Raw genomic sequence first — 21,746 nt, forward strand, 5'->3', positions numbered from 1 at the left:
ATGGAGCAAGAAGGGGTGAGAGCAGGAAGGGCCAGGTCATCATCACCCTCCCCACACCCCTTGCCTTCCCCTAAGTAATGACACTACACAAGCAGCAGCAATGAGTATCTTTTCTCCAAATATTTACACAGCTTAAATACCCACATGGGGAAGGGGGAATCTTTGCTTTGGCCCCAGCTTGGGCACACATATGGCAGCCTGAGCTCCTGTAGTGACCCTGCTGTGGGCTGGACTGGGGGGTCATGCCATGTTGCCTACAGGGCTAGACCTCTGCTTTAGTGTTTCCAGCCCCACAGGCTCAGGGAGAAGCAGCAGCTCCAGGGACACCAGGGGACAAACAGACAAAGCAAGGCAAGCGGGGGGGTCCACAGACATGAGGCATAGTGGGGACCTGGAGCCCCCCTGCCCGACCCCTGGTCCCTAGGAGCAGCACCCGGTGTGTGGGCTGGACTGCTGCCCTGCTGACGCCTAGGGTGGGTTGCTGAGCTCCTTAATGGCCTGGAGGATTCTCTTCATGTGGCCCACTTTGGTGATCCCCAGGTCCTGCAGGAAGGAGAGAGTGGTGCTAATGTGCTTGTAGGGGATCAACCCTCAGCTCTTGCTGGCAGGAAAGCTGCAGGGCAGAGGACGAGGCTGCAAAGCCCAGCTCCCCATGCTCTCCCTGCCAGAGCATGGCTCTTGCTAAGAGCCCTCTGCCCTCTTAGAAGCATGTCCCATGCCTGGGTGCAGGGAAAGGCATGGTGCTGTTGATCCTGCTTCAGGCAGGTGTACAGAGCCTTGCAAGGGCCAACCCCCTCCCCTGCTACCAGCTCCTGTGCGCAAGCTTAGCAAGCAGCGCAAGCTCAGCCCTTCAGGGCTGGGTGCAGGATTATCACCTGCCTCTCCCCCCTGCCCCCCCCCCCACCTTCACGAGGGATGGTGAGAAGAGGGATGAAGGACACTGTGTTCCCCAGGGCCATGGGTCCCTCAGGGGCACAAGGAGGGCAGTACCTTCAGGTCTCTCCTCTCCAGCAGGATCAACTCAGAGCCCTGGATGTCATGCCGGACAAAAATGTCTCTGTATTCCCCTAAACCGAGCACTTCCAGCCAAGCTGCCACCTCCTCGGAGCCCCATTTGTCTGCTAGCAGGGAGGAAAACCACAGAGGTGGACTGGGCCCCCATGGAGCAGCCAGATGCAGCAGAGCAGGCAGCTGAGGGCAGGGGCAGGCTGCAGCCAGCATCCCCCCTTCCCACCCCCGGCTCTGGCAGTGCCAGGGGCCACAGCAGCCTCAGGCTAGAGAGGTTTCTCCTCTCCCTAGCTTACTTACGGAGCATTCGAGCTTCTCCCTCTTGACAAGACCCTCCAAAGGGTTGAGTTGTACCATAGCCCCCTTCTCCCCCTTGCAGTGGTAGTGGAGTTACAGGGCCAGGGGGCTCTACATGTCCATTAGCAGAAAAATTAAGCTCTATAGGGCTGTTGGTGACAAAGGTGACATCCCCAAGCAGCCAGGACATGCCCTGTCCCCCTCCCAGCGGGTCACTCCACAGGATGCTAATGGATAGGGCAGTATGGGTTGCACCCTTCTCCCTCCCTGGCACACTGCCTGCTTTACCTGGGAGTGTGTTGTTAGTCCTCTGCTTCTGCACCTTGTCCTTGTCCTTCCTGGGCTTGGGGATGTTGAGGCGAAGCTTGAAGCTGCCCTTGTTGGCACTGCCAGTGCTTTCCTGTAAGAAGCCAGGCTGAATGGGGTGCTACAGCCCCCCTTGGGCCACCCAGTGGGCTACATCCCCACCCCATCTCGGTCCCTGTGCACCCACCTCCTCAGCAGGGTGGGCAATGGGCCCCAGCCAGTGGATGTCCAGCAGTCTCTGCAGCTCCTGGCCCAGCACGCTCAGGGGTCCATGCAGTGCCTCCTCCTCCTGGGGTGAGTCCAGCTGTGGGGGACAGGGACCATCCCCAGTCCTGCTGCCACACCCAGAGGTGCCAGCCAAGGGCATGGGCCCCTCCACTAGGGGGCTCGTGGTTCTCTCCAGCCCCCAAACCGCTTACCGCCTTTCCTTCCAGGAATGCCCTGGTCTCAGCATACAGCTCCTTGATGCTCAGCACCACCTCCACAGCAGCATTCCTGGTGAGAAACTGGGGAGCATGGAGGGGTGACCCCTTGAGCAGCATGGCCCTGGAGTAGCTGGGTGAAGGCTGCCTTACCCCGCAGCCCTAGCTCACCTCTGAGGTGCCAGCGGCTTTGTTGGAGAGGGCTTCACTAAGTGCCAGGGAGCTGGTGTTGACAGCGTGTGCCAGCTCCTGCTCCACAGCTTTGTGAGCCTTGGCTGCCTCATGGATCCTGCAACCAAGAGGGGCTGGAGCTGCCAGGGCGCTGCCGGGGCTCCCCCGGGCTGGAGGGGCAGCATGGGACTAGGAAACCACTGTAGCTCTGGGTGGCCGCAGCGAAGCTCCCCCACACTGTGCCCCCACATCCCCCATCCCACAGCCTGACCTGGTGATAAGGGTCTCGGCGACCCGCGAGGCCTGTTGCAAGAGGCCGCTCTCCTCCTCGGTCAGGTACTCCATGGACTGCTGGGAGCTGAGCCGCGGCCGGGCAGCTGCTCGATAGCTCTCCCCTTTCTGCTTGTCCTCCCAGGACTTGAGGGTGCTTTCAAATGCCTGTGGGGAACAGAGACAGCCCCGCCCTCAGCCTGTCACACCTCCCTGTGCCCCCGCACAGCCCCGCTACACAAGCTGTGCACCCCCAAGCTCACCCGGTCCCTCGTCAGCATCTGGGCTCGGTTCTTGTGCTGGATCTTGATGACGCCAGGCGGCTGGATCCAGGCTTCTCCATCTACCTGCACGGGGACGCCCTCATCCCCCCGGATGGTGATCTTCACCACACGGCACTGTGAGGTGAACAGCCCAGGGTTGGCATCGCAGCTGGCACTGTGCCTCGGGCTTCAGCTGCTGTGCTGGGGGGCTGAAAAGCCTCCCAGTGCCATGCCAGTGCCAGCCAGGAGCTCAGGTGAGCCACACCACCCCAGGCTCCACCAGTGCTCCAGAAGCTTTCCAGCACCCACACAGGTCACACAGGGTCCCTTGGCCCTACCTGAGCGATGCGATGGTGCTGGAGGTTGATGACCCGTGACACAGCCATCTGGATGCTGCCAAAGACGGCCACCACCTCCAGCTTCTTGTCATCAAAAGATGGAGCCCCAAAGTTCTGTAGAAGAGCAATACAAGTGAGGCCCCCAAACTGGGTTTTTGGGACCCAGCTTTTTTCCCCCATGTGTGCCCAAGTCAGGGACACCCAGGGTGTCCCTGGGACCACAGGAAGGATATTGTGTCCCTCTCCCCACCCCATGGTGCTGGCACTCACATTGTCCTCCTTGGTGCCTCCCCAGAAGTTGATGCCCCCAGCATAGCTCGGGATGTTGAGGACAGCGATGCCCTGCAAGCTAGGCAGCGAGATGGGTACCCCATCGCACTGCAAGAGAGGACTGAGCCTGGGGGGCCACTGTGCTGCTGCCCCCCTGCCCTATCCCTGTCCCAACCCCTCAGTTCAATACCTCCAGCTGCACCCGCTGCTCCAGGTTCTTGTAGGTGCGCTGCAGGAGCTCCTTCGTGCCCAGCACCCCGTACCACATCATGTTCTTGGTGCGGCTGCTGCAGGGTGATACAGGAGAGGTGAGAGGGGCTGCTGCAGGCTGTGCCCTCCCTGGGGCACCGGGCTGACCCAGCTGGCTTGGACTGCTGGCCCTCAGCCTGCCTCAGTTTCCCCACTCCCAGAACTGGGGGGGCTGCCCACTGCCTCCCAGGAGATGCAGGCTGCAGCATGTGGCACCCAGACGTTCACCCTTCCACGCCTGCATGGGAATCAATCCTCTGTCCTAGTGCAGCGTGGGTAAATCCCACCAAGTCCTCCCGTGCTGATGACACCTGGGGGTCGTCAGCAGCCAGAGCTCGCAGCAGCCCTCCCCCTTCCTGGGGGTGTTTGCAATCTGCCACCCACCCAGAGGTGCTCATCCCAGCACTGCGGCATTGCATGCAGGTGGAAATACTGCTACAGGAAGGGGTCTCCAGCCAGGTACGGCAGCCCCGAGCTGACCCCATGGCTCCCAGCATCCTGATGGTCCCTCCTGGTGCAGGCATCAGAGAGCCAGGGGTGGTACATGTGTTTCCTGGGGAATCTGGGGGGGGTTCAGCCAACCTGCACTTCTTGGGGTGCTCATCCCGTTTGTTGTTGAACTCCAGGGAGATCTTCGCATCCAGGCCGATGCCAAAGTAATTATTCATGACACATTTCTCCGAGAAGTGGCTGAAAGTGGCAGACAGGGCAGGTGGGTTGGGAGGCAGCTGCACACGGGCAACCACTGGACTAGCACTGGGCAATGGGGTATAAAACCCGCCAGAGCTGCAGTGGGAGCTCCTGGAGAGGCTGGCATTGGGATGCCTGACCCAAGCCCAGAGCAATGGCTGGAGCCCCCTCAGTCCCCTGTGTCACACCCAGGACCTGCCTGCACTGGGCCGGGGGAGAGCCCCGAGCTCCCAGCATGAGCACAGTGTTGGCCAAGAGGCTGGAAGCAAGAGATCCTGCACAAGGCACACACAGGCTTCCCCAGGGTGGGCACTGCAGGGAGGGCTGGGCACCAGGGATGCCACACCAGTGGGCAGAGAATGACCCAACAGCCATCTCCAAGCAACGGCGTGGCCCCAGCTCTGTTTCTGCTCTGTGATGAGCAGCAAGGGTGGGCCAGGGTCCCTGGGGCAGGCAGGACCCCAAACTCACAGGGCACTGGGGTCTTCAGGGAACTGCAAGCTGCCAAAGGTGTCCGGCCGGTCCAGGATGATGGAGGAAGATGCGGAGGTCACCGTCTCCTGCCGGGAGCCTGGCCAGGGGGGGAGAAGAGGCAGCTGCTGAACTGGCTCTTACCCTGAGCCCATCCCATGGCTCATCCCCATGCCCCCTCGAAAAGCCACATGCACCATTGGCATCTTACTGAGCCTCTCCTCCTCCTTGCTGAGCTCCTCCGAACTGTCCTTCTTGCTGGGGCCCGCACTGCCCCGGTAGGCTTGAGTCTGCTTGTTCTGCTCATCTACAGCTGGATGCAAAGAGGGGCATGACAGCGAGTCTGTGCAGCTCCATGGCCCTGTGCCCCCTCCCTGGGTCAGCCCTGTGGTCTTGCGCCAGGCGGAGCTGAGGGTGGCACCTCTGCCCCATGTTGGGGACCTCCCTCAGCCACACCAAGCATCAGAGAAGGGCTGGTCCCCTTGGACTGCACAGCACTGCTGCCACCCCGAGCATTCAGATGGGGAAACCAAGACATGGGTCCAGCACCATCCAGCGGTGGCTCCGCAGCCGATGCCAGGCTGCGCAGCGCCACGCGAACTGCCAGCCTCTGCCACCCCCTCACCTTTCTCTGCCTGCTCAATGATTTGCCGCAGGGCTTTCTTCAGGCTGTTCGCCCGCAGCATGAGCTGCTCCTTGGATTTGAAGATGCGAGGCACAGGGCTCGGGTTGAAGCTGCCACCTTTCTCCTGGTCCTTGGTGTCAGCAGGGGTGGCCTGTGCCATTCCCTCGGGGACCACGATGGCCTGAGCCTCCTCGTTCAGCTCCCGTACCAGCGAGTCCAGCTTCTCATTCAGCATGGCACACTGCGGGATGCCCAGGACGCTCAGCACCCTGGCGCAAGCTGCAGCCCCCTACCAGCGCTGGGTGCTTCCCTAAGCACCCTGTACTTGCTTGGGCACCCACAGTGCCTGGGGAACCCAAGTGCAAGGGCACCCCATCTGCCTAGGCACTTCCTGATTGGGGACCCCAAATGCCTGGGCACCCCATGTTTCCCTGGGCACGCCATGTGCCTAGACACCCCATGCTTGCCTGGCCACGCCCGAGCACCCCATTCCTGGGCACCCCATGCGTGCCTGAGCACCCCAAGCACAGCATACCCTGCTGCATACACAGCACGGGCACAGGCCATCAGAGCAGACCCCGTGAGCCCCTCCACTGCCAGGGAGCTGTGCCACCCAGCACACCCCAGCCCTCTGGCTCCGCTGCAACTCACTTTCCGTGCCATCAGCTCGGCCTCCTGCTTGTTCTCTGTTGCCCTCTTGTAAGCCCGACCGACTTCAGCCACAAAGTCGTTGACGGTGCCACAGAGGAACCTGCCAAGGAAAGCAGCAGATGGGTGGAGAGGGGCATGGCATAACCAGCTGGGCATAGGTGCCAGCTGGAGAGGCTGCTGGGATAACACACCCCTGCACCGGAGGGGCAGTGCCAGGGTTATCTGCCAGGTACCCCCACAACTGGCAGCTGCTGGTGGCCAGACAGGGGAGACCCTGGCCGGGGGGGGGGGGGGAGGCTCAGCACCCCTGGGGACATGCCCCCAGCCCAGCAGGGGGGCTCCAGCACCCCCATCACCAGCCCTGTCCTTACTTTGCAGAGGAGATCACCACCGAGTGCTTGTCCGACTCCAGGATCTTGGCCAGGTGGAAGGCAACAGAGTCGGCATAGTGGGAGATCTGGGCCTGGGCAGGGACAGGGAGTGACAGCTGGAGCTGTGACACCCTGCCGTGTGCCCCACTCCAGGATAGAGCCTTGCCTGGCCAGCCCTGGACTAGGAGTGAACAGCCCTCCTCAGCCAGCTCCCCCAGCCCTGAGGGCAGTCATGCCTATGCCACAGGGCAGAAGGGATGCTCAGCCACAGCAGGAGGGAAACTGAGGCAAGAGGTTGAGGGGAGCACACGGAGGACTCCAAAATAGCCTGCTAGTAGCAGGCCAGCTCTACCTCACCCTGCTGACTGCTCCCAAGTGCACATGCCAGGCTGACACTGAGCAGACTCATTTCATTGCAGGCAGCTGGCTGCCAGCCCCCTCGCAGCCCCATTCCCCAGGCACCCCCAGCATGAATCCTCCCTGTGCAATCCCACCCTGCATGTCCCCAGATCATCTGATGGGGTGAATGGGAACCTCCTCCCCCGCAGCATGCCCTCCTACATCTCAAGCCCTCGGCCCCCAGTAGTGCCCACCTGGATGTTGGAGTCCCCGTTCTCCTCCTCCTTCAGGGCTGGGGGGGACTGCTTGGGGGCCTCGTAGGTCAGCACACTCCACCTGCCAAGCAGAGACCATGGCTGCCTGCCACCTCCTGGCACCCCGGCACAGGGACACGTGGGCAGGGGACAAGGACAGGCTGCCTGAGAGGTGTCGAGGCCGGGGGGGGAGCAGAGAGGCACGTGTCCTGTGTCATGCTCACCGGTCCAACATCTTGGTGGTTGCCCTTTCCAGCTTCTCCAGGATCTGCAGCAGCTGCGTGTCATCGTCACACAAGCTGCCCCAGCCGAGCACCCGCGCCAGGTCGTTGCCGGTCCCCAGAGGCAGGACACCCAGCTGGCACTGCAGGAATGGGACGGGGCAGGGGGTCTCAGAGCAGCACCCAAGGGCACCCATGACAGCCCCAACCCTGCCGTGCCCATTGCTCACAGCACCCTGGGGCACACGGGGGAGCTCCCAGCTGCAGCGGATGCCGGCACTGGGGACGGTGCCAGCCTGCGCCAGCGATGCCAGGCACTCCCGCTCACTTGCTTGTGGAGGCCAAGGGCGTCAATCTCGGAGAGCACCCAGCCCACGCTGCCGTCCCCCCCGCACACCAGGATCCTGAAGGTGGAGAACTTCTGGAAGAGGCGCAGCCTGGGGTGGGGACAGGAGAGAGGGGCTGGGCGCTGTGCCAGGCCCCTGCCAGGGCCACCCCAGTGTGCCCAGGCCAGCGCTTACCCCAGGTGCGGGCCCCCATTCATGAGGTCAAAGACTTGGGCCGGGTTGAGGAACTGCTTGAACTTGCGCAGAAACTTGACACCCTGGTTGTCACCGCTCTTGGAGTTGACAAAGGCCAGAAGAGGGCTGGAGCAGGTCGAAGGGCAGGTGGCCTTCCAAAAACCTGCAGCGAGCCCAGGCACATGAGCTCCCAGCTCCAGCTCCCACCCCCCAAGGACACTGATGGAAACACCTTGAGAGAGCAGAGGCCATGTGGACACTATGACTGTGCTGTACCAGACCCACAGGGTGCTGGGGCCAGGCAGGAGGGACAGTGATCGGGGTGCCCAGGGGATGGTGAGGTGTGGGAGGAAGAGTATGAGATGGCAGTAGGGATGGGAATGGGGATGGGATGGGGTGGGATGGGGATAGGGATGGGCAAGGCTAGCACCAGGGCAGATCCAATTTAGGTTTCTGCTCAATCACTGTCCCTGCAGGCACAAAGTGTGTCACAGGGCTGACTCATGTCCCTGGCCTGCCACTCCATAGGGGCAGCAGTGGTGGGCGCACAGGAGGGTCAGTTCCTCACTGTGCCAACAGCCCTGCTGTGACGGACCCAGCAAAACCACATGGGAACGGGGCACACTCTCACCTGGAGGTGCTCCCAGAGGTGGCACTGGCAACCGGCATGACCACCCCCAGCTGTCACCCCCAGCTCTGCCACCTGCTCCTACCAGGGCTCTGGCAGGGTGGGTGCAAATGATGCAGAAGCCTTGGGAGGCTTGGCAGCCAAAACTGTGCTTTTAAAGAAATGAGATGGAGAATGAAATGTGCCCAAGGCAGAGGCGGATCGATAGCTGGCCCACAGCCCGCACCCGCCTCAGGCACATCTTGGCCATCCTGGTCCCCAGGCCACGGGCCGGTGCCCACTGGCTCCTTCCCTTGGCAGACTCGGTGATGCTGCGGCAGAGGAAGCATCAGCCCTTGCTGCCACTGGCATTGGCCCCACAGCCATTGCACCCAGAGCCCTGCGGGGTGCAACTGGGAGCCCCAGTGCCTCCACTGCATGGGGAGCAGCATCCCCATAGCTCACCACCACCCAGCCTGGGCATCGCTTGATCCCCACTCCCAACCTGGCTGAGTGGAGTGGATCAGCAAAGCAAAACACCGGGGGTTGCTGAGTCAGAGCGTGGGCTGCTGCAGAAGAGCCCGCTGCCAGCGGCACCCGTACACCCGGGGGGGGACAACACGGCAGGAGGAGGGAGGCTGAGGCCTCACCAAGCTCCTTCCCACAGTGACAGAGCCCAGTCGGGCTCAGCAGCAGTCACAGCTGCCGGCCCCACAGCCGTGCCGGCCTTGGTCGACTGGGCTGCTGTGAGAGGGACAGGGCAGAGATGCTACCAGGGAGCCAGCCGCGAGCAGCCGTGGCTCTGAAGCCGGAGGAGAAGCTGCGTGATGGTTACCCTGACAGCATCCCGATGAGTAACAAGAAGCAGATGAGCCACCGGCTGAGCCGAGCGGTGAAAATCATTAAAGAACGAGGAAAGAAATATCCGGAGGAGAAGAACAGATTTTGCTTGGCAGAGGCCAGCTGGGCCCCTCCGGAGAGGGTGAGGGAGACAGCAGGAGGGGTCCCCCCAGGCTGCGCATTGCTTCTCCTCCCAGCACCCCACAGCCATCCACGCTGGGGCAGGGGAAGATGTGCTCTGCACTACCAAAAAAACAGCTAAGTTTTAGACACCGAAAAATACCCCAAGCAAGGGCCTCATCCTGCCCTGAAAGGTGCTGAACCACTAGGGTGCAATGGAGGGCACCCCAAGTGAGGGGTTTAGAGCTGGTGCCACTGACCCCAGCACAGAGGGACCATGACCAGGGCCACTGCGAGAGGCAGCCCGGCAGGAACAACTGAAACCACACACGGGGAAGAAGTGCCACCCCAAAGCATGGCACAGCCGCTGTGCTGGGGCAGAACACAAGGCAACAAGCAGCCTTCAACCAAGGGTGTGGTTGGGAGGAGCGTTGTCTCTGGAGCCTACCGATGGTGGTGTTCCTGGTGCGCCACAGGAAAGCAGGTACAGTGTGACAAATCAAAGCTTGCGGGGGAGCTCTGAGAGCTCAGAGCCCTGTCCCAAACACCCTTTTCTCCCAACCCACAGCCCAGCGCTGTCCCCTCCATGACTCACCATCCGAATCAATGCTGTTCAAGGCAGTTGGTGGGATGATTGACACTTTGTACTGGCCCAGGGGGCACCTCTTGCCGAAGAGCTCCTTGCAGGCGCTGTGAACCTGGGGACACAAGGACATGTGCATAAGCAAAGCTAGAGGACACAGCACCAAAGCCCCCAGCCTCAGTTTCACCAGCAATGCACCCAGAAGGGGCAGTGCTGTCTGTGCCTGGGGGGGAGGACGGGCAGGGACAGACACATCCTTACGATGGCCTTGCACCAGAGACACCGCCAGTCCTGCAGCCTCCGGACGCTGCCACAGGTCCGGTCACAGACAGCACAGCGCGCGCTGACAGGCAGGTTCCCCTCCAGCCACTGGTGGGGCATGGCCACCTGCAGAGACGGGCACTCGCCAACAACACATCACCCCTGCTGCCCCTGCACGCTTGAGGAACAGTGACACAGGCCACCCCCTTCCCCAGGCACCACGGAATGAGGCGGGCAGGGGATGTTACCCCACAATACGGCAAGACAGCCCCAGGACCCCTCCTGTGCCCTGTCATCCCTGGCTGCCTGGGTCCTTGCAGCTGCCAGCACATGGGGTGTCCCCAGCAAACATCTGGAGGTGGCCCCCTTTGGAGAGCAATAAGGGATCCTGATGCCAGGTGACGGAGGAAGTGTCCCCAGGCCACGTTCCCACACAGCCAAGCCCGGATGCCATGCCATGCAGGGGACAGCTAGGTGCCAGGGTCCCCCCCACTCCTGATTTGGGCACACCAAGGCCAGTTTTGCTGGTGGCTCTGTCCTGCCAGGGTCCCCTGCAGGGACTCCTCTGCTCACCCCATCCTCATCCTCGATGATTTCAGTGCCGATGGAGGCCAGGGTTGTCCACTTGCAGTTATTGGTGGCTCTGACGGCGCAGCGCTTGTGTGCCTTGAACTTGCAGACTGCGTGGGGGGGAGCAGGTGAGGAGCAAGGACAGTCCCCATGGGATGTGCAGCCCTGGTCCCCAACCCCTCCGCAGCTGGTGACAGCAGCTGGTGGGCATCACCCCGCATCCCTCCTGCTCCAGGCCAGCCTCAGAGATGGTCCCTCAACCCAGGCCCACCCCAGCCCACCCCCTCCAGCAGGACCCCAGCACTGACCTTCACAGGAGAGGCCGTGGGACGTGACCCCCGGGAGGGCCTCACGGCACACGTTGCAGAAGGTGGGGCGCGCATGGGAGCAGGCGTACCAGTTGTGCATGCCCGAGAAGTGCTCCATGTTGAACTGTGTGGCCTGCTGGGGGGCACAGCCCTGCCCCGTCAGTCCCCCGAGACCCCCAGCTAGCACTCCCTCCCTCCTAGCCCCCCCGAGTCCTCCCAGCCCCACTCCCAGCTTTTGTCCTTCCCACGGGGCTGTGCCAAGGGCAGCAGCTCCTGTCTGACAGCCAAAGGCACCCCGAGCTCCTGAGGGGCACCCATGCCCAGATGAGCACCCGCGCAGCCCCCCGCCCACATCACCTCATGGATCTCCCACTTCTGGACAGATTTCAGGGCACTGATCCAGTCCTCCATCTCCTTCCGGTTCTCCGCACATAGGATGAGCTTCCGGAATGGCGTGATCACCTGTGACAGCCACCGGCCCCGTGTCCCCTTGCAAGGCCACCCCACAGCCAGCCAGCCCGAGGGAGAGCAGCCCCCAGCAAACCCTGGCACACCGCCACTGGTGCTCCCTCCAGCAGCACAAGGCCGTGCTGCAGGGTGCCCCACGGCTCTGTGGGGAGAGGGGGGTCTGCGGTGCCTCCCCACAAGGTGCTGAGGTGGAGGGGCACGGCGGGTAGCCCCACACCTCCCTCACCGTGAAACTGTTGTTGATGTTCTTGGTGCTGGTTTCGGCCACGCTAGCATCAGACAGGTCCACCTCGTCAAAGATCAGGGACTGTGAGGGAGAAACCAGAGCCCCAGTCCACCAGGCAGGGATTTCAGGCTCCTCCCTGGGCTCATAGGCTCAAGGCTCCCCAGGCTGAGCATGCTAGAAGACTCCCCCAGCCTACCTTGGCATCCTTGGCATAATAGAGCGTCCTGCCCCGCAGCTTGAAGTATCTCCTCTTCCACCTCTGGAAGGAGCTCGTCTGCTTCAGCAACAGCCCCTCCTTCACACTCTTCTGCAGAGACCACAGGGTCATGAGCTCCCACAGTCCACAGGACTCCCAAAGCCACCCTCGACCCTCTGGTGACACCAGTCCCTGGGTCCCCAGGAGCTAAGTGGTTCCCAGAGCACAGATGGGATATTCTAGGGTTCACACTATGCTGGATGTAGCAGAGATAATTATGTCCATCACCCGCCATACCCTGGGCTTTGGGCACTTTTTGTAATTTGGGAGGATGCTGCTGGGCACAGCAGTGTTAGCAGTTGGTCTCCAACAGCACAGAGCCACCGCTGCCAGTCGCTTCCTCCTCAACCCCAGAGAAGTGCCTGGAAAAGCTTTGACCTGCTGCAGCACCCTGGAAGCCAAGGGCAGAGCTGGGGCCATAAGAGCTCCTTTGGAGGGGAGACCAATGCCCCAACGCCACCAGGACTGCGTCTTGGAGGTGGCATTACCTGGGCACTGCGGCCCCAGCCTCTTTGCTGGGCTGGGGAGTAGATGGCCAGGATGCGGCCAGCCCTGCCCAGCCCCCACAGCCCCCGGCAGGGACAACCTGAGGCCAAGGGCAGCCCGCGGCAGGCAGAGCATCCCCCTGCAGCGCAGCACATCCCTGCAGCCTGGCTGCCCGTCCTCTGCCCTCCCCGATCCACAGCACCTGCCAATATTTACCCTCCTCGCAGCGGTGTTTACAAGGCCCAATTAATTAGTGTTTGCAATGCGGCTACGAGCCTGTGCCGAGTGGGGTGGCAGAGATGCTCTGGCACTGCCTAATCTTTGATTGTATCTTCTTTAAACACCGCCGGCAGCCCCATTCAGCTGCTCCTCTGCAATTAGCCGCAACAGCGGTTGTATCAGATCCCAGCACATGACGACAAGGCACATTTAACGGCGAATTAGCACTGGGCACTGAGGGCATCGCGAGACAGACACAGCCCCGGGGCTCCACACTCCAGTGCCCAGCCTGTGTGCGGCAAGAGGTGGCACTCAGGCACCTGCCAGCCTACAAACACACCGGCCCCTCACCACAGTGTTAACCCACTGCCCCACGGCTCTGGACGAGACAGTCAGAGCACCAGGAGTATTAGGAGCCTTCAAGGTCACAAAGAATCCAAAATCCCACCTGCTGCCTGAGCCTCAAGCTCCCCCAAACATCTGACCCCTCCCCAAGCACCCCAGGGTACGCACCAGGATGTCCCTGGCTCTCTTCCAGCTTGCAGTCCTGAGTTCAGAGGCTTTATAAGCCTTTATCACTCCAAACCTACATTTACCCCTCCCCAGGACTGGTTCAGGCTGCCGCTGATCCCCATGCCGCCTGCAAGTGTCAGTACAGGTTCAAAGAGGCCTGGTGTCCCCGGTGCCAGCACCCAGGGACCCACCGCGTCCCCTCCCCAGCATCTCGGCTGTGAGAGCACACAGAGGAGATGGTGGCCCTGAGCCCTGGCTGCAACAGCCAGAAAGGGAGACCTGGGTGGCACCTGATAGCCGAGGCCACCAGCAGACCCAGCCACACGGTGGGAAGCCGCGCCGCAGTGGACAGGGTTGAGCAAACCCGCCGTTTCCCCTTCGCAAACAGGAAAGGGGTGGGGAAGGCAAAGGACAGCACTCGGGGTGAACAGTGAGTGGGACGTGTCAGGGTGGCATCACACCCGCCGTGCTGGCTGCCCTGCAGCCTCAACCAGGGTTCCAGAGTCACCACAATAATACAACCCCCTATAGCAAGTGGCTCTGAGCTACTCTATAGCTCCCAGGAGCAGGAGCCGCACACCCGCAGCACAGGGTAGGGGCTGCCTCTTCCTCCTGGAGAGCTTTCCGGGACACTGACAACCCACAGCCACTGGGGTGGGAGCTCTGCGCTGGCGGCTGCGCAGCCCTGAGCACAGCGTGCCACCCGCACCCCAAACGAGCCCTAGCCCCTCTGCTCACCCCAACTGCAGATTTTCTGGCCAGTAAGCCCCAGCCAGCGCTGCAGGGAGCCACAGCCAAGCCAGCACTGGCTCCATCCCAGCAACAGAGGTGGCGGCATGGCATGCCAATGCCCAGAGCCATGTGCAACATGCCCTGCTACTAGCCCAAGGCCAGCTCCCCTCCGTGGGGCTCTGCCCCTGCCCTCCCTTGCCCCACCTCACGGACCCTCCCTGCTCTCTCCAGCCCGGGGGCCTCAGCACCGCGTGGGATGTAACTGGGACTGGGGGGAGGGGTCCCAGAGAGGCAGGGTGCGGAGGTGAAGGCAAGAACGAAACCACCCAGGGTCTGTGGAGAAACTGCCACCTCCTGCTCAGCAAGAGCTGGTGGAGGGCGAACGGCACAGGGGCCTCAGAAGGGATGCAGCCAAAAATAGCTGCGGGAGGATGGCCAGCCACCAGCAATGCACCCCACCAGGACTGGGCTGGTCCCCACGAGTCATCATGCTGCAAGCTGGCTGTGTGGTGAGGACAGGCAAGGGGGCTTGAAGCGCAGCCTGGGGTAGCTCACCTCCCTCTGGGACTGTACCCCAACAGGGCTTCTTCCAGGCCAGGGTGCACCCCAAAATGCCAGCTGCTCCCTTGGCCCTAAGGCTGAGCCCCAGGACGCTGCTTAGAACCTCCACTCCACTCTCCCAGCTCTGCCACCACCATCCCTGGGAGGAGCCCATAGTGCAGCCAGGTTTAACCACAGCTGGGCAGGAGGGTTTTCCTGCTGGAATCAGCTTGGACAGCGAAGGAGCTGATGGAGAAAAGCCAGGAAGGCTGTTACTCGGGAATGCTGGCACATATGGCTAGTGGACACCACACTGGCTGCCCACATGGTTTGCAGCCCTACACCACTCCTGATGGGATCTGCTTGGCCCCATGGCAACACGATGCCTTGCCCAGGGAGGAGGAGAGGGAACGAACACCCACCAACGCACCAACCTGCATTGCACCAGCATCATCCCGGGCAGCCACTCTCGTCCAAACGTAGTAGCCCACCAAGCACGTGCCAGGGTCCGGCTGGGTCAGAGCTCATCCCCCACCCTGAGCCAACAGATGCCAGCACAGCAGGAAAGTGCCGGCAGCCAGCCCTGCAAACAGCTCAGCCACAGGGTCACCAGCATCTGCTGGGCACCCTGTGGGCTGGAGACGGTTGGAAACCTTATCAGGCTTTGCGATATGGCAGAGCTCTTCCGGGACCGGGCAGCCAGGGGCTCAGCGCCCGGGGAATGCCACAGCCCCGCAGGCTCAACTGCATGCACGCTCCCCAAGGATATAATCTGCTGCCATTGAAGGACCCCAGATCCCCCTTCCCAGTGCTGGGGGGATCCTTGAAAAGAGATTCCGGCACCTGTCCTGACATGCCATTACATGGTGCCATGAGGCACTGCTCAGGCCATCAAACGGGGACAGAGGATTAAGAGTGAGGAAAAGAATGAGGGAAGGAGCCCCCAGAAGAAGGGTGATCCCCCCTACACCTCATCCTCCAGCAGTCGTAACCTTCCGCTGCTTTTTAGAAATGAGCTCGTGCTTCCCTATCTACAGCCGCATTGGTCTCTAAGCATCCCACGGGCAGGCATCCCATACCAGCCCGCCCTGTGGCAGTCCCCCCTCACACCCGCGTACCAGCAGGCACCGCCACAGCTCTCCCACCCTGCCCAGCCGCTGACAGGCAAGAGCAGCGCTTGCACAATGGAAAATGTGTGCGGGGAGAGGGCAGCACATCTGAGAAACCTCACAAACATCCGGCTGGCGACGCTGGGGCTATCTTTACACCCCAGCCACCAGCTCGGCGAGCCCTGATTAACGCGAGCAAGCCCAGCCTCCTCTGCTGTGCTGCAACCTCCTCAGCAGGGATGGTCCCAGGCAGCCTCACCGTGCCCAGTGGTACAGTGCCACTGCAGGAGGCGACCCAGTGACCAGCCGGACCCCTCACCAGCCCCCAGCAGGCCATGTGCCGCTGGGCTGGGAGCAATGCGGGACACAGCTGGGGTGGAAGTGGGCTTTGGTCCCACCCGGATACAGCATGGCTGGGGCTGGTGGGGAGTTCTGGGGATGGAGCCCTGAGGGGGTCACCTGGAGCTGCACAGGATGACGGAGATACCTGTGGGTTCTAAGTATCCCCATGGATGGTGACTCCACACCCTCTCCAGTTAGTCCATGACAGCATTTGACCAATCTCACAGTCAAAAAAGTGTTTTCTTGTGTTCAGATGCAATTTCATTTCCTATTTTTTCATCTGTGCGCATTGTCCCACCAGCAGAAACCAATGAAAAGCACACGGTTCCCTCTTTGCTGCATTGTCCCTTTCAAATATTTATCCACATCACTGAAGAACCCCAGTCCCAGCTTCCTCTCCAGGCTGAACAGTCCCAGCTCTCCCAGTTTCTCCCAATATGAGAGATGCTCCAGTCCCTCACCAGTGTCAAGCCAAGATGTTGCGCTGCCTGAGAGCCATGTGTCATCCTCCCACTACAGGAAGGAGGTTTCCAGGCCTGGCCCCAGGGGCCCTACTTTGCTTTCGTTGTCTTTAGCCAGGATCTGGCCCTCAGCGGGCAGCCCCTACCACAGCCTGGCTCTGCAGCACCGCCCTACCAAGCCCCCCACAGCTGCCCCAACACCCCTACATCCACAGGCACAGCTCACGCCATCCCTGGGGCACCCTGAGCCTGCGGGGTGGCCAGTGCCTCCAGCAAGGACCAGGAGCACTCATTCCTCAGGGTACCAATAACCCCACTGACTACTCCCAGCCCCCCAGGAGAATGTTGGTGGGTCCCCCAGCCCTACCGAGTGGCTGTGATGTACGCCAGCATGAGGAATTTGGGAACACAATCCCTTGCTAAATGGCAGACAAGCCATGTCCCTGCCCACCATGGCTGTGCACATTGTGTCCACCCCATGGGCAATGCTCCTATCACTAGCATGCACACCCCTGTGCCCTCCTTGGTGCCTGCAGCCCCCCAGCTCTGGTGCAAGCACCCCAAGACCAGTTGCTCACTGCAGCTCCTTGCAGCTGGAGCCAAACCCAGCAGAGCTGCTGGACCGTTCCTCACCTCCGCTCAGCTGCCAGGAGAGCCTGTGCCGAAGCAGCACCAGGAGCAGAGCACCTGGCCCACATGGGCAGGATGTGCCCCACACCACCATGTGCCAGCACCTCAGATGTCTTGGTTTGTCCCAGCATCAGTGATCCCTCTTTCCCCATCGCCCCCTCCCTCCATGCCCAGCCCTAAATGAGACCAGCACAGGAGTGCAACACAGCATCCCCCACACACTTTGCCCTTTCACTCCCAAAACCTGGCCCAGGCAACTGGCAGCCCCCAGCCGTGGTGAGGAGGAGGAGAAGAAGGAGGAGGAGGGGGCGGCAGCAAGACCCCATCCATCCTGGGGCCATTCAGCCCGGCAGGGGCACCTGCGCCTGGCAGCTGTCATTGTCACCGAGCACAATGGCCTTGCCGCCTCCGTGCCGAAGCCAGCACAAAGCACCCCGCGGGGCGCCCCAGCAATTACAGCCCGGAGAAAGCCAAGCTGGGGGTGTGGAGTGGGGAGACATGATTGATGGGGAGGTTTGAGGAAGGGATGGGGGAACAGGCATTTGGGGGGAGGCACTGGGAATAGGGAGCAGTGATCAGGAAGGATTCAGCAGATCCCAAAATGATCCTCACACACTCCTGTCCCCATGGGGCTGAACAACACTCTGGCATGGGGGAAGCTGCTTGCTCCCATCACCATGGACGAGGGTCCCACCAGTCAGTGTGGGTGGGCAGCGGGAGTGGGGATTCTGACCCTTCCCAGCCCCCCCAACATGCCAGGGTCCTATAGAACCCCCTCCAGCACCCCAACTACCACCAACAGCCAAAAAATAGGCCAGCTTACCCCCACCGCCCTGCCACTAACCCGGTTATCTCTTGGGAGCTGCAGCTCCAGCACTAGACTCTGTCCCTCATTAATTGTGTGCTAATTAGGTACCTGCCTCAGTCTCTGGGGTGCAGGCAACGGTCCCACCCCCTATCCCAACCCGACATGGGTGCACAGGGGTGTCAAAGCAGCTCGGAAAGGTGCCTGCCATGGAACACGTGCTGCCCACCCCTCTGACTGCAGCTGTGGCCGCGGCCGGAGGGACAGGCAGCACGTGTGCCACAGCACAGCTCTGAGCCAGGGACAGCCCAACCTGGGTGGCAGCAGCAGTCGCATCCCAAAATTCTCATCTCTGTAGGGAAGGAAGAAGCCCATCTGGCAAGGAGCCAGATTGGCAAGCATGGTCCTGCCCATCCAGACTAAGGCAAAGGGATTCTTGGGGAAAACCCTGAACCCCAACACTGCAAACACTTAGTTTGGGGGGGGGGGGGGGGGACGGGACAGGACACACACACACACACAGCTTGCTCTCAGCCCCCTCCAGCACCAGCCCTGCCCGACTCTCACCCCTCTCTCCTCCTCTCTCCCAGCTCCACAGGCCATTAACCCAGCCGCGTCCTTTCCGCCTGCCCATCCATCACGCCGCCTGCCTCCCCCAGCACGCTGCGCGGCATCACCTCCTGCATGGCTAATTGCCGACACCGGTCAGGATGCGGGCAGCAGCCGCGGCAGGCAGCGAGCGGGCAGCTCAGCCTTTCCCCACACGTAGCCTGTCAGCCGGTGAGGACAGACCTGCTGGTGGCACAGAGGGGCTTTGACGCCTGGGGTGGGGGCTTAGGGTACACTCATGTCCCTGCGATGCTGCTGCAGGACGTGGGCACAGCCCGGCCATCCACCCTTTTCTCTCATGTTTCCTGGCATTGATGACTCCCTGCGATATCCCCCGTGCTCGACAATATGGCAAACCCCTCTGGCATGGTAAATGCCACGTGGCAAACTCCAGTGGCTGCTGTCACCCCTTCGGGAGGGTGCTGAGGGCTCATACACATCACTAAGCATCTGCAGGACCCTGCCCACCAGCCTGGCTTCCCACTGTGCCCCCTGCACAGCACCTGCAGCCCGGCACAGCCCACAGTACCCACCTGGCCGCCAAGATGGAGCAGGCAGAGGAGGTGCCAGTCTTCTCCAAAGAAGGGGAAACTGAGGCACGTTCCTTGAGCAGCCAGAGAGACTTGGCAAAAGCCCCCCAGTGTTGCCTGCCCCGGAAATGTCTCCTGCCAAGTGGGAAAATCCCACGGTGCCGGGTTGGGAGCGTGCAACTTCCGCACCCCTGGGCAAACGCCCTTTGCCCCCCTCATGCCAGTGTGCCAAGCTTGGCACAACAGCCAGTCCTGGGCCAGTGGGAGGGGAGCTTGCCCCAGCTGGGAGCAGCCCCAAGCTGCCACCAGACCCAGCACATCATCTGCCTCCCTCTGTGTCCATGGCACCCAACACCAGAGCCTGGAGGCACCCCCCTGCTCCATAACTGCATCCCTCCGTGATGATTTCTCAGTTGTCCCCCCTCCCCAGGGCAGCACAGCCGCCAAATCCCCACCGAGGGGTGGCTGGGGCCAGAAGCCGGCTGAGGGGGGATTTCTGGCACAGCCCCAGGGTGAGTGTCGTCCCCCTCCCCGCGGCACGGCAGCCCCCGCATGCCCGCCAGCACTGCAGGCACCGCCTTGACTCACACCACCGCCTCCTTCCCACAGCCGGGAGGTGGATGCAAAGGGACCGCTCACCCAGTACAGCACACTGCCCAGAGCATCCTCCCTGTGTCGTGCCTGCATCCCCCCTCCCCAAAACACCCCCCCTCCAAAACCTCCTCCTCTCCCTTCTTCCCACCTGGCTGTGCAGCCCAGGTTTCTTCCTGCACTTCAGGCAGGAGATGCCTGGCCATTTCACTGTCCCCACCTAGGACACCTGCGGCCACCCACTCCTGTTTGGCCAGAAGGCACCACACCCCATATTTTTGTAGGTCCTACCAAAATAGCTTCCTCTGAGCAAGCGGCGCGCGCACACACACAAGCTGCCCTCATGCCAACAGCTGGGAGGCAAGAGCGTCACATCCGACCTCAAAGGTGTTCCCATCCACCCATCAAACCACCACGGGGGACTGGATCTAGGGAAAGCTGCGGGAATGAGGCCCACAGGGGAGCTGGCACAGCTGAATTAATCTGGGGCGCCAGGAAAGATGCCGGCTCCATTTTGCCACCCACCAGGCCCTGCACGCACGGAGCCTGCAGCAGGGTGTGGGATCCTGAGAGCCTATGGCACCGCCATGACCCTAAATCTCAACAACAGAGCATCCATGGGGCAGAACCTTCCTGAAAGAGCCCCCTTTTCCCAGGGGCAGGTGGGTGGAACCCAGAGGGTACAAACATGGGGTGAAGGCAATTTGGGGGGGAGGAGGGGGGGGGTAGTCCTGGTATGGGAGAAATACTGTCCCCAGATGGTGGGGGGTAAAATCCGTGCTCCACAGCCCCACGGGACTGATGCTGACCCTGTCACCATGGGGTTAGCACCTCTTCCATGTGCCCTTCTGCAGGGCACAGGGGCCAGACCCCTCCTGGCACTGCCCTGGGCCCTGGCTGGCTGGGTCTGCAAGCAGCAAGTGCCTGGCACTGATTTACACCCCAGAGTAGGCGAAACCCCCCCACGCTGTTCTTGGCAGGGATCCCGCGCACCAGCCAGCCCCTTGCCCCAGGCCCCCGCGCCCCTGACCTTGCTCCTCATCTGCCCCGAGGTGGACACCTTCCGGATGAGTTTGTGGGAACTGTCCTCCTGCTCGCCCTCGCTGTCAGACGACTCCTCACCGCCTGCCTCGGGCGAGATGGGTGCCAGCTTGTCCGAGTCCAGGGACGACACCGATTCCCGGGTCTTCCTCAGGAACAGGTCCCCGGGCACCAGCTTTTCGGCCATCTTCCCACCCGGCTTGGCTCAGGGCTCCACCGCCTCCTGTGACAGTCCTGGGAGGACAAGGACACGCAGGAGTGGAGGAAGAGCCCTGAAAGGGGGTGCACGGCCCCTTATCCTTTCTGGCTCAGCCAGCCAGGAGCTGCAGTCCTGGAAATCAAGGGAGATGGCACTTCCTCGCCCAGGAACACCGCTCAAGGGTGGCTTCCTTGCAGGCGAAGTTTTCCTTCCTTGCCTTTTTTCAGTGTCCCAACTCCTCCTCGCCCTGCCTGGCATCCCAACACCGACCCTCGCTCCGCCACGGGAGATGCCGGCCACCCCATGCCCTGGCTTTGGGGCGCACATCCCTTGCCGCAGCCTGCGCCAGCCCCCACTCCGGTGCCCGTTCCCAGGGTGCTGGGCTGCCCTCAGTGGCCGGGGAGGGGGGGGAGAAGGGGGGTTTTCCATGAAAAAGCAGCAGCTGCCTCCCGCCATCCGCCTTGCTCCGGCAGCCGGGAAGGGCTGGGAGCATCTCCCGGCCCCGCGCCGGTGGATCGCCAGTCCCGAGCAGGTGGCTGCGGGTGGGATGAGATGGAGGGGGGCGCGCGGGGCTTCCCGCATGCGGGGGAAGCCATCTCCCCACGGCATCCCTGCCCGCCCCGGGGCTGCGGACGGGCTGGGGAGGCACCTACCTGGGCGAGCGAGCCTGGCCGGCTGCAGGGCTGCCGTGCCCGGGCCGGGGGTGACGGGGGGGCACCCCAACAGCGCCGCGTCCGGCCCCACGCGGCTCCCGCGGGCCGACTCCGCCGCCCCCCCCGCAGCTGCCGTCTCCCCGCGGAGCAACAAGCGTTTCGGGGAGGGGGGGGAGGGGTGAGGCGGGGGGAAGCGAGGGCACCGCAGCGCTGCCGTCCCCCTCCCTTCCTGGGCGCAGCACCCCCCCTCCTTGCTGCGGGCCTCGCACCCCCCCTCCAACCTCAGGGGTGCCGGGTCTCCGCCGAGCAT

At 62.3% G+C, this 21,746-nt stretch overlaps 1 protein-coding gene across 2 annotated transcripts; it reads right to left on the bottom strand.

Annotated features, from left to right (window-relative positions):
- Nucleotides 1-136: 136 nt before the first annotated feature.
- Nucleotides 137-21,518, bottom strand: LOC141964465 (diacylglycerol kinase delta-like). 2 transcript variants are annotated; one of them, XM_074914888.1, is made up of 30 exons: nucleotides 21,437-21,518; nucleotides 20,574-20,818; nucleotides 11,917-12,027; nucleotides 11,721-11,801; nucleotides 11,384-11,488; nucleotides 11,027-11,159; nucleotides 10,722-10,828; nucleotides 10,149-10,274; nucleotides 9,900-10,002; nucleotides 7,738-7,900; nucleotides 7,545-7,653; nucleotides 7,220-7,359; nucleotides 6,996-7,077; nucleotides 6,403-6,494; nucleotides 6,032-6,131; nucleotides 5,381-5,621; nucleotides 4,967-5,068; nucleotides 4,756-4,855; nucleotides 4,177-4,284; nucleotides 3,536-3,632; nucleotides 3,346-3,453; nucleotides 3,076-3,189; nucleotides 2,738-2,872; nucleotides 2,476-2,642; nucleotides 2,205-2,322; nucleotides 2,031-2,117; nucleotides 1,799-1,915; nucleotides 1,594-1,705; nucleotides 991-1,121; nucleotides 137-543 (listed from the first exon to the last, which is right to left on the bottom strand). In XM_074914888.1, the coding sequence occupies exons 2-30, from the start codon at nucleotides 20,769-20,771 to the stop codon at nucleotides 469-471; spliced, it is 3,462 nt and encodes a 1,153-aa protein (XP_074770989.1). In that variant the 5' UTR covers nucleotides 20,772-20,818; nucleotides 21,437-21,518; the 3' UTR covers nucleotides 137-468. The 2 variants fall into 2 exon arrangements, with proteins under 2 accessions (XP_074770989.1, XP_074770990.1); XM_074914889.1 differs by lacking the exon at nucleotides 11,384-11,488 and having other exon boundaries at nucleotides 11,027-11,162.
- Between the last annotated feature and the right edge of the window lie 228 nt (nucleotides 21,519-21,746).

This window comes from Athene noctua, chromosome 11, assembly GCF_965140245.1.
Source record: "Athene noctua chromosome 11, bAthNoc1.hap1.1, whole genome shotgun sequence".
In the NCBI taxonomy this organism is placed as follows: Eukaryota; Metazoa; Chordata; class Aves; order Strigiformes; family Strigidae; genus Athene; species Athene noctua.